Below are 12438 nucleotides of genomic sequence, written 5' to 3' on the forward strand. Positions count from 1 at the left end.
TGTCTGTGTATTTGTTTTAAATTTTGAAATCATAAAGTTTAAATCAGGTCTAGCCAACACCTGGCCTGCTAGCCACATGAATTTATGATGTAAACCCAAGACCTTCTATTAATAGGTTACTGAAACAAAGAAACCTAACATATTAGTAGCTTTTTTTTATTTCAGGATTAGCAAAATAAGTTCAAAAGTTTGAAGATTTTTCATGCTCATTTCATGTTGACATCAGTAATGTTTCTAAAAAACTGGAAATAATGTTAATTGAATCCCAGTGCAACAATGATATAAAATAAATTTTTGATCTATGTCCAGAATTTTTATTTTTTCAATATTTTAATTAAATCCTAAAGATACTTCAACATTAGATATTTAGTGTGACTATCTGTAAAATGCTTTTGGCTCCACCATTTTTCAAAGATAAAATTTTTCAAAGAGTCCATCGCATTCTTATTAACTGATCACAATTTTGAAATCCAGCAAAGATTTGCAATGTCGAACATAAATATCATAGATGAACAAACCTTTTTACTAAAGGTTATTATATTTATATCATAATATAATAATGAAGTTTGAATCATTTTGTGCAGTAAAACTTCCAGGAAAGACCACCTCTATTTAGGACCACTTTTGGGAGGCACAGAATTTTTTACATAGACTTTGTGTTGAAGAAAACCTTTAGGAGAGACCATCAAAACTTCTCCCAGTGCCTGGGTAAGCCTCCGCACCAAATGTGGAAAAGGCCAAAAAAGGAAACACCAAAAAAAAAAATTATTAAAACAAAAAATATTAACCAAACAAAAAGTATATTAATATATATTCAAAATATTTGTGTGAAGCTCTTATTTAGAGAGTTCTTTTTGACGATCTGTGAAAAAGATTTATAACCCCAAGTTGAAGTCAGATTGCACTAAAGACGATGCTATCTATGATTCATTTTTAGAGCTTAAAGTGAAATTAGAAAGAAGAAAAAGTTCTTTCAGAAATAACTAAGCATCTCAAACAGACCTCTTCTCGCCATTTAAATCTAACTCATTGTTATATAAAATTAAATACAAACTTCAAAAAACATAATTGTTTATTTATTTAAAATAGTTCTATCATTCATAATTGGTAAATTTGTTTTTAGACAATAATTATGTCTGTGAGAATAATTTTTATTGACGCTAAATTTTGACAAGTGGCACCCGAAAAAATGACACTGACTAAAGTTAAAATCGTTTGCAAAAAATCATGTACCTTCTATATCATTTTAAAATCGATGGAGGTAACACCTAAGAACCACCACAATCTCCATTAACAGGGATTTTACTGCGGATTCACTGTATTTGTATTATCGTGGTTTGTTTATTAATACCACACTGTTAACTTAGACACATATATAACATAAAACGTAGAATAGATTTGGACATTATAGAAAGACACCATAGTATGTGATCTGTTTATCAATGAACTTTGTGGCGATTGTAGTTGGCACAAACTCTCTCTTTCCAATCTTAGTCACTGCCACAGTATTATATTTTCAAAAACATGTTTATCAGAAGTACAGCTCACTTAAAAGTTTCTCATCAGCAAAGTGGCTTTTTAAATCATTTGGGTTGGTCTGATCTGATTTAGATATTTCCAAAATTTGAGCACTCTTATTTCCGTTTGTATTATTATTTTGTGTTTTCTCAAATGAATACTAAGTGGCATCTAGCCTTGTAAAAATTTAAGCTTAGATTGAATGATATTTGCATATCTATTATAAAATTTTTTCTCCTGACTTTGTATAAAGTCTATAAAAATATGCATACACTTAAATTGATAACTTATAAAAGTAATCTATCGATTCATATGTAATTTTTCCACCAAAAAAGGAATATTTTCTTACTTGTTATTGTAGTTTATTCAATACTCTGTACTTTTGGAAAATTTTATTTCCTCACTTGATAAAATTTTCTCTTACTGTGGAGATGGACATGTAAGCTTCTTTTATTTATTTGTTTTTGAGAGTTTTTTGTAGATGGTGTATTTAGTTCATTATTTCGATATTTAACCTGGTAACAATAAAATATAGTTTAATAAGATGTATACTTTTTGCAAGGTATTATCCAAAGTTTATTTGAATGGAGTATAATTAAATACTTTTATTTTTAAATGAAAGTATTATATATTTGATTTTCAATTAATTATGTATATTGTTTACATATGTGGTTTTGAGTTTGATTGACTTTTTTCTGAAAAACAGCGAAAAGAGAAATAATTTTTGTTCATTAAATTTTGTTGAAAAAATCAAATTACTCTGCTAAAAGCTATTTTTCTATTTGTAACTTAAATTGAAGTTTAACCTGATAATCTAGAATACTTTTGTAATATGAAACGTTTACATAGGGTTAATTAAATAAAGAAAAAAAATTTCTTTTTTGTACAATTCATTACTTGCAGAGGAAAATGAGAGGTTCATTGAAATTTTGAAAACAATGTGTGTCATTTAAAATTATTGCTTACTTGTAAAAACTTTATTCTGAAAAGGCAATTTTGATATGAATGCAAGAGAATGTTCTTAACTCATAAAATTTTGTTTCGATTGCTGATGTATAAATGATTTGATTATAAAGTTCATAAAATTCTTTTTTGAATTACACTCAAACTTTTTCATAACGAAAGCATAGGGACTGAAATAATTGCTTTCAAATTCATTAGTGATCCAGAAAATTTTTAATAAAAGTTCATTTTTTATCATATTTTAATTAACTCTGCTACGAAGGAAGTATTATGTTATTTATGATTTAACTGGGTTTTTTTTGCAATTATTCATTATATAACACTCATGGAATAAAATTCAATAAACTAGAACATTACTAATAGCATGTAATTCCAAAAATTCAAATATTTGATCAGAATCATAGATGCATAAGATTGAAGCACTTTATTATTTTAAACAAAATCTTTTACAAAAGTGTATTTTATTAAGCCACGGCCATCTTAATCTCATGCTCATGCTGGTGTTTTTCTTGTTACTTCAATTTAGTTTGTATTTTTGTTATTTGTTTATTTATTTTTTGCTGCTCTGTTATGACTCAACTGATCAATTGTTTGAGTCACTGTTAACTCTCAACATATTGAGTAATTTATAATAAAATAAATGAGTGTCCTCTCATTGTTACCCATTGCAGTGAATGAAGAACTGTCTTAAACAAAGCACAAATGCCACCAGTGATTGCAATTCGTAATAACATTCTGTGTTACTAAATATGGCATCAATAAATAAAAAATATGCTATCCTATTTTGTAATTGTGCTGTACTGTTTGCAATATGACGTGTACTATTTACCATTCAATTTGTTAATCCATTTAACTTTAGCTGAAGACATAAAAAACTGAAAATAACACTCAAAACTTGACAACCCTGACGCATGTTTTGTGTCCTGATATTAATTTTCTTAAGCCGATTTACGACTCACAATTTTATTTATAAATTGCAGAAAAATCTGAGAATTCTAAAATTATTCACTGGTAAAATTATTTCAGGAGATTTAAATGCAAATCTTAACGATAAAATTTCTTTGAAAACCAAACCTGTTCTCTCATTATCTTGTAAACATAAGATAAGAGGAATAATACAATGGAAGTTTTTAAAATTCTGTTCTGGTTTAAGAATTTTGTTATATTCTTCGCTCAGTTTCCCTCCATTCTACATTTCAACTAAAAGAGAGTTTTAAAGCGATTTCGTAGAAAAAGAAATTTCTACAAACACATAATTTTCTTTCCTGATGTCTTTCAATAAAATAATTTTCAAAAAGTTTATAAAAAATTTCTTGTTAAATTCATATTATGCTCGTAGCAAATAGCAGTATGATTTTACATTGCTTTTTAAACATTAGACCTAACATTTTTTTTTTTTTAAATCTCTTGCTATATACATAATCTCCTTTATTTTGGTACTCAGAGTAAACAAGATTAACAGTAAAAATAAGCTATTCTTGCTGCATAAAGCACAAAAAAAAAAGAAGTTTTAAATTTATTAATACATAAAGATAAAGCAAAATTGTATTCTAAGATAAATTTACAACCAATTTTCTTAGAAAATGTTATCTAAGTATATGAAAAGCCCTCAAAAGTTCGTATTCATTTTTTTATTTTTATGTTATCTACCATGAAAGTCATGTAATTGAATGAGATGTTAATATGTTGTCTTTTGCTTATTTTTAAATAAAAGATTATATTAATTTTAATTTCCAAATTTTTGTGTTGTCCCTAAGATGTGGATATTTACCTGTCATGTTTTAGTTATTCTAAAAATTCACTATTATGTACTAACTCATACATTTTTGTTAGAAACTTGTGAGAATTTTTATTAAATTTATAAAATTTTTAAACTTGTGTCTTTCATTTTTACATAACTTATACACTATTTCATATAAATGGAATAATTTTTAAAGCACGCTTTTAACATAATAATGCAAATGAATTGTGTGAACACTTCTCAAAGTTTCTTTCATTCTTTAAAAATAAAACGCATTTTACTATTTTTTTTATAATTAAGGGACATGCATTTTTGCTTTGAACTGACCAGCACCCTCTAAAATCTTTAAAAAAAATAAAGAAGAAGAAAAACTAGTATCTATAGGGGATCCAATTTAATATTTGGGGAACAGAAATTTCTGGCAGAGGTTTATTAACAGAACTAATTTTCGTAAATAATTTAAAAGATAAAGCGTGTGTTTTCAATTGTTCTTCAAAAACTTCACTGCCAGTTTTTTTTTAGATTTCACTGGTCTTATTACTTAGGACAAATAATTTTTCAAAAAATTTATTAGTATCTTATGCACAGTCATCTGACCTTCTAACCCCAAAAAAGAGAGCATTTACATGTTAAATAAATAATCATTAAAATAAGCGCAAAATAGTTAATTCATTAACGTTGATGAAAAATGATATGCATGTGCTTAGTAGCAGTTTTATAAATGTACAAAATATATATCCATAAAATAAATATATATTTTGAATTTAGTAAGATTTCATAGTATTTTTAACAATACATTATTGTATAATAAAAACAAGAATGAGAAACAACGATCTTTTTATTTCATATTATTTTAAAGAAGGCACTATTATTTTTCATAAACAATATAGTGTTAATAAATACTATTGTTAAAGAACAGTGTAGGCAAGACTTTTAAGTTTAAACAATTTTTTGTGTAGAAAGGAATTTTTTTTTTCTTTATAATAATAATTTATACTTCAAATGTGAAATTATATTTTTATAAAAGTTGAAAATAAGCTTGTATTTTTTTAATATTTATTATTCTAAACAATTTATATTCAAATATAATTTAATTTTGCAGCCAGGAAAATAAATTAAGCTATAAAACTCAATGTGATTTTATGCATTAGCATAATAAAAAATTTCAGGAAAGAAATGTCAATTAATAGAAGGAAGAAAAAAAACTTTTTATTGAGATGTTAGTACAATTTTGTCTTTTAAACTGCAAAAGTTAATCAGCTAAAACAAGTTTTACTTGAAATATCTAGGGTTTTACGATTATTTCAGAAAAATCAATGCACTTTTTTAAAGAAAAGTTTTAAGTTAAACTGGTTTTTTCTTGAAAGTATAGCAATCAAAAATCGAATTTTATTTAAAGATTCAGTTATAACTAGTTCGACTAATAAATAGAATTATTATAAAACATAAATTTGTGATAAATTAGTATTAATAATTAAAAGTAGTTTATTTCATTTATTTATTTCATAATAAGTGTAAGTGTTCCCCCCTCTTATATTTTGATTTACACCGGAATTTGAAAATTAATCTAGAATTGAGAATAAAAGTTCAGAGAAATTTTAGTAGATGACGCCACTAAGTGAAAGAAGATACCTAGTTCGTTTCCGTTGGTTTATTTCTGTCTTCATATCAAGGAGAGCCGGAAAGTCATGACTGTACGTACAACTAGTAGAGCGAAAAACGCATGCGCAAACTTTGCACTCGTTCAGTTTGTTCAGTCCTTTCATAAATATCACATTTTTAATGGCAACAGTGTCTTATGTATCACCGCATTTTGGTTGACTGAGGTTTCACGAAACGTGGCCCGTGTAATTTTTAAATATTTAATTAATTAACAAAATGGGACCTAAAACCAAGAAAGGAGCTGCTGACAAACGTAAGATAAAATCTTTTACACTAGACACATTTTTTTTCATAGCAAGTATTTCTTAATATATATTATTTTAAAGGTAAACATGTTTCTATTGCAATCCTCGTGGTTAAGACTTGTATGTTTAATTTGTCGAAGGTATTAAATTTCGTTATTTTACGTTTAAAAGGAACTTTAATAAGCATTATGTGTTCCATGTTATAGCTGAGTAAAAAGCAAATGCACTTAATATTTAAATTTTGTATTAGGCCTAATATATCATTTAGCGTAATCGCGTCTAGACCACAAATTTCGTGACTGTGTTCTAAATGAAGAAAAAAAGTACTGTGACTTCACAAACACTGTGACTTGCTTATCACAGTTTGCTACTTTTTTTTTTCCTTTCAAATTAGCGAATTGCATCCCTCATCTTATGTCCTGCACTGTCCACTCAAAGTTTTGTTAAATAAATTTAATATATACCTTAACCATTTCAGCAATTTAAGTTTCCTCAATTATATTGTTTACCTTTTAATTATCATTAGATATAAAAGATTCAATTTCAATGCAATTCATAATCCTATTGTTAAAATATAAGATATTCTAAATTTGCTCTTATCTATCTTCTGAATGTCTGGCTCTTCCTGCTTTTAATTATTGTCTATCGTTATTGAATATCCTAGTGTCCGAGATGCTTGTTTTTCTTTTATAACACCTCAATTTTTTTTCAAGAAGAAATTAAATTAGCTTCATCGTTTTTTTTTCCTTATCTCTGACAGCTTCATTTTCTTAACGTAATTCCTATTGAAAATCAAATGCTATTTATATTATAAATGATACAAAATGTAATAAAAGTTACATTTCAAAGTTATCATTGTTAATTCTGCTGTAAAAAGAGTTCTGTATCTAACCAACTTATAGTTTAAAGTATATTTATTACATGTAAGTTGGATGTTCACACAGATTATAAAAGTTTAAGTTGAACTATATCAGTTCTATATTTTTGAAAATTAAACTAGTCTATAATAATTTGAAAGGACAAATTGACTATAGTTGATTGATGTATGTGCCCCTCTGTACACAATTTATACCTGAAATCACAATTACCCTTGTAGCGTTAATATTGTTTCTGATACAGGTATACTCTAATTCTGTTGCATAGTATTTAAATTCTGTGAATTCTGCAACATGGAGTAATGAAATACCTTCTGGTTCGTTGAAGCAGTTGTTACTGTTACTGGACTGCTAGTATCAAACAAGATTTTTTACTTATGCTTTCCATCTTTTTGTTTTGTAAGGAGATGATTGTGAAAATGTTGTCTAAAGATTTGCTTCTTATCTTTTTCCAACTTTTTATATATAAATTTAGTAATTTTATTTAGGTGAACTGAGAAAGCTTTTGTTTATTTGCTGTTTTTGGAAAAGTTTACTTTCAGATCAAACATTGTACAAAAAAGATTTTTTGTTATGAAATTTTTATTATTTAATTTTATACTAATGTTTTTGGTTAATTTGAAATGATATAAAGCTTTTCAAAATGTTTCACCAAAAAAGAAAATCTGCTAAGCACCAACAAGAAATCATTAGTGATGTATAACTAGATAAAAAGAAAGTGAACTCTCTGGGTTAAACTAGATCTGTTTAAGTAATTTGTTACAAAAGCTAGACAATTGACACAGTCTAGATACAATGCTGAGATATCTACAAAAATAATTTTTTTTTTTTTTTTTAAATTGTAGTATTGGATCAGAAAGAAGTGTTTGGTTGTGTTATCAATAGTAAGCTAGTTAGATTATATATTCTTAACTACACCTTTGTTTTAGCTACAATTCAGTGTGTTTAATAAAATTGATGTAATATGTTATGTAAATTCATTACGAATTTTTTTATAGCCCCTAAAGCAGCTGCTGCCGCTAAAGCTAGCAAAACTGAGAAACCTAAAGAATCCAAAAAAGAAAATGTTCCACCTGCACCTAAAACCGGAGCTAAAGCAGAGAAGGTTGCACCAAAAGGCAATAAAAAGTTGGGATCTGGACAGTCAAAAGCCAAAGCTTTAGCTGCCAGAAAGAAGGTAGTCAAAGGTGCTCATGGTACAAGAACGAGGAAAATCAGAACAACTGTTCAATTTCGAAGACCACACACTCTCTCCTTGAAGAGAAATCCCAAGTACCCACGCAAGAGTGTACCTAAAAAACCACGGTGAGGCATTTAAGTTTTTTTTATTATTATTATTTTTTCAGTTGTAATGTTGCTGTTTTTTTTTTTTTGTTTGTTTGTTTGTTTTTTTTTTTTTTTTTGTCAGTAATAATCTGTAATATTGATAATGTGTATTCAATCTATATAGGTGTAATATGTGGTTCATTCTAAGCAGGATTTGCTGAGCAGGTGCGCTGCTTGCTTTGAATATTAAAAAACGTTACACCTCGTGTGTCCTTTGAACTTGATTACGCACCTAGATATATTAAGATATATTTCACCAATTTCTTGTACATCCACAGGGTTTGATGGATGTTTTTCTGTCGTAATTAATATTTGAACTGTTTCCCTATGATTTATTTTTAAGTATATAATACATTTTTACGACATGCTTATTTTGTTCTTGGGCTATCACTTCTTTGAATCTTGGTGATTTCATTGTAGTGTTACTTTGTTAATTTGATATTTTCAATGCGATGTTGCGCAGTTTGAAATTATAGTTTGTTTGTTTTTTATGTATTGCGGTTGTAGATTTCATCACAATTGACATCTTTTGGTGATAGTTTTTTTTTTTTTTTTTTTTTTTTTTTTTTTTTTTTGCTATTATTTATCATATTATAGGAATTTTAAACGTACTCTGATATATTTTATACTTTATTGCAACACGTTAATTATCGCTTTATGACCTGATCATAAGTCTGCATGGTTACGATATTATGGCTGGGACACTTTTGGAGACACTTTTTTACTGGCAATAAGTTATTATTACAGCATTTAACATTTTCAAAATTCGAGAATTACGCTAATTTTTTATTTGAAAAAAATTTGATAATGATAAAAATTCTAAATGAAAAGCATTTTTTTGTGCTGGGAAAAATTCTGTAACAATTTATGTTTAAAAAAGTGAATTAAACATTAATATGTTTTTAAGTTGTTTTTTATCTACCCTTTGCTTCAAATTTTTTTATATATTACTTTTTAGCTTTGATCAATGGTCTACTATTAAGCATCCTCTTACCACTGAATCAGCTATGAAGAAGATAGAAGACAACAACACACTAGTGTTTATTGTGCATAAGAGAGCTAACAAGCCTCAAATTAGAAATGCTGTCAAAAAATTATACAACATAGATGTACAGAAAGTTAATACTTTAATCAGGTATATTTTTTCTTAACAAATAGTTGTTAAAATTTCTTTAATAGTCAAATCTTAATTTCTTTTAATAATTTTATGTGACGTCTTGAATTTTTTTCTCTCAATTATTTGTTTAATTTTTCCATTTTATTGGATACCAAAATATATTACAGTCTACATGGATCTGGTTAGAAGAAATTTGGGTCCGTTAACGAACTCTTCACAAAATATCTTTTCATAAAAATGGACCCTTCACAAATTTGTTTATCTCCCTTATCGTTTTGTTAAACGAATAAACCAAGAGAGAAAGACAGGTGTAGATGAACTAAGTTTTGCCTTCGTCAGATGCTTTGTTAATCCGAAATTAATATTCTGCTTTCAGCAGCATAGGCTAAATACCAAATATTTGTATGTTTGCATCTACAGGGCTGATAGTGCTCCAGATTTCCAGACTTTTCGCTAACAGTGATCCGGAAGTTTCTGGAGATCGAAGGTCCAGACGTTTCAGAAAATCATTGATCACGGAAGTTTCTAGAAATCAAATTTTCAAGGGTGGAACTTAAACACTTTATTTTATTTGGTTGTGAGGGAGAGCCAGAGCTATACTTTATAAGCTTATATTCATGATTAATATTCATTTTTTATCTGTAAATAGTTGTTATAATCATGAACTCGAGAAAGAAAGACACATTTGTAAATTTTAATTTCTTCTCCAGGTCATCATAGGTATGTGTAAAATTTTGAAAATATTTTAAGTAAACTAAGAAATGTTGAGAAAGGGGGGAAAAACTTAGTTTAAATTTTTTTCAATTTAAACTTTTTTTAACTCAAGAAATTTTCCGGAATTTTGATGTGGGCTGACAGTCACCCCTGCATCTAATTTAAAGTTCAACATTATTAGTTATTAAGTTTATTGATTGATAAAAAAAGTTTCTAACAAATTAGTAAAAGGTTTTTGCACACATGCCTGTTATTAAAAAAATCAAGACTTGTATAATTTAGCATAATATGAATTCCGAATAGGTGCTATTCGGCGATATTCCGTTGGGGATGAAAACTCGCAAAAGCGCCCTGTATTGAAAGCTCTTCTATTACCTACGACTAGCTAAAAACTATATGCATGATCAAGCAAAATACCAACTTTTGCAACTACACTGTTAATGGTATCCGATTATTGGTTGCAGACCGTCGGGAGGATCCATCTCTGGTCGAGGGGCGTTTCGCTACTTTCCAGTGGTCTTCAATAACAATACTATTCCGTCTAAGTTAGGTATCTCTGAGTGTGTCAGGATGAGGCAGTGTTGTAAGCAACCGTGAGTTAAGTCATAGCAGAAGACTTGATTCAGTGGCAGTTGTTAGGAGCAACATCGTGGCTTTCTTACAACTTAATTATCAGCAGTTGCAGATTATACTGTAGTTAGCTCTTAATTTTTTATTTAAAACAAGTTAATAATCCTTTTGTTCTGAAAAGTTTTTGGTGTTTTTTTTTTTTTTTTTTTTTGTCTTTATTAACTTTGATCTGTTAATAGCTGCCAAAACCTAACTCCCCTTTCTTTCAAATTTAAACTGCCTTAGGAATCTGGCTGTGTTGGTCAAACTTATTTAAATTATCAATGTCAATGATTCTATATGCATTTGTTTGTTAAAGCATGTGAATAATTTTTTTATTCTGATAAGTTTTGAATTCTTTTACTGTTGAACTGGTAACTTATGCCATTATAATTTTATTGCAGGCCCGATGGACAGAAAAAGGCCTATGTGCGTTTAGCTCCTGATTATGATGCACTTGATGTAGCCAATAAAGTAAATTTCTTTTCTTTGTTATTTCATATTTAAAATTATTTAAGAATTTTAAACCTTAATATCTTAAAAATTTTACTCAAATTGTTTTTTTTTTTTTTTTTTTTTTTCCCTCTCTTAAACAAGATTAATGTTAAATCTGCAAGTATCATTTCTTTCGTGATAATTTTTTTATATAGCATTAATAGAATTTCAAATAGGTAGTGTAAGTCTGTCTGTATTGTATAGTATAATTTTTTTAATTAATTTTAATTGAATGGCATATTTGAAACTACAAAAACATGTTGAACTGGGAATAAAAATCACACAGAATAAAAGTTATACATTTTCTAAAGATTATAAAATTGTTAGAGCAAAGCATTTTACAATCTCAAATATTGATATGATGGGGTGATGTTTCACCCTCTTTTGCATGCTCATTCATAAGTAATTCATCAAGAAAATTTAATCGGTATTTCTTGAAATCTAATCTATAGACCGGATAATGGTACCAAACTACTTGTACTGTGGTTAGAGGTAGTTCATTTTAAACTAGGTGCCTGTGCTCATTAAACATTCATTTACTATTTGTCCAAAAAAAAAATTAAAAATAAATACATATATTGTATAGACTCAATTATAAAACCATTATGAGGTTAAATTTATAGTTCTTAATTAGTGTTTTATATTTTTTGTCTTTTACATGAATTTCTCATGTCCAAAATATTTTAGATATTTTAAGAGTTAGCATAATTTTTTTTCTTTTGCTTGATCAACTAATTGTGTTTTAACAATGTCATATAAAAACTAATTTTTTTCTTTTCTTTGCAGATTGGAATCATATAAATTGAAATTTTGTTTAAAAAAATAAAGATTGTGAAAAAATATTGGCTGTTATGTTTTATTAAAAGTTTATAATTTTGGATGCAAACACTCAAAAAAGTTGTGCTGCTTTGATTTGTGCACTTCTGGCCGTTAAAGAAGAATTGTGGCAAAAAGTACAGTCAAACCCCGCTTTGGTGAACACGGCTTATAATGAACGAAAGACACGGTCCTGTGCCTTGCTATACACGTATAATGTTATTTTTAGTGGATATAGTGAACCAAAAAAGTGAGGAAGTTGAATATAATGAACTTTTTTCTGTCTTTGGCTGATTCCCCCCCCCCCCTTTTTTTTTTTTTTTTTTTTTTTTTTCTTTGTAATAATTTTGAAATTCT

At 27.7% G+C, this 12438-nt stretch overlaps 1 protein-coding gene across 1 annotated transcript; it reads left to right on the forward strand.

Annotated features, from left to right (window-relative positions):
- Window positions 1-6028: 6028 nt before the first annotated feature.
- On the forward strand, window positions 6029-12107 carry RpL23A (ribosomal protein L23A). Its single transcript, XM_016069667.4, has 5 exons — window positions 6029-6137; window positions 8003-8309; window positions 9289-9465; window positions 11175-11244; window positions 12052-12107. Exons 1-5 carry the CDS (start codon window positions 6101-6103, stop codon window positions 12064-12066), a joined length of 606 nt encoding a protein of 201 aa, XP_015925153.1. The 5' UTR covers window positions 6029-6100; the 3' UTR covers window positions 12067-12107.
- The last annotated feature ends 331 nt before the right edge of the window (window positions 12108-12438 follow it).

Source organism: Parasteatoda tepidariorum, chromosome 3 (genome assembly GCF_982258835.1).
Source record: "Parasteatoda tepidariorum strain Cologne lab strain chromosome 3, Ptep-v5.0, whole genome shotgun sequence".
In the NCBI taxonomy this organism is placed as follows: Eukaryota; Metazoa; Arthropoda; class Arachnida; order Araneae; family Theridiidae; genus Parasteatoda; species Parasteatoda tepidariorum.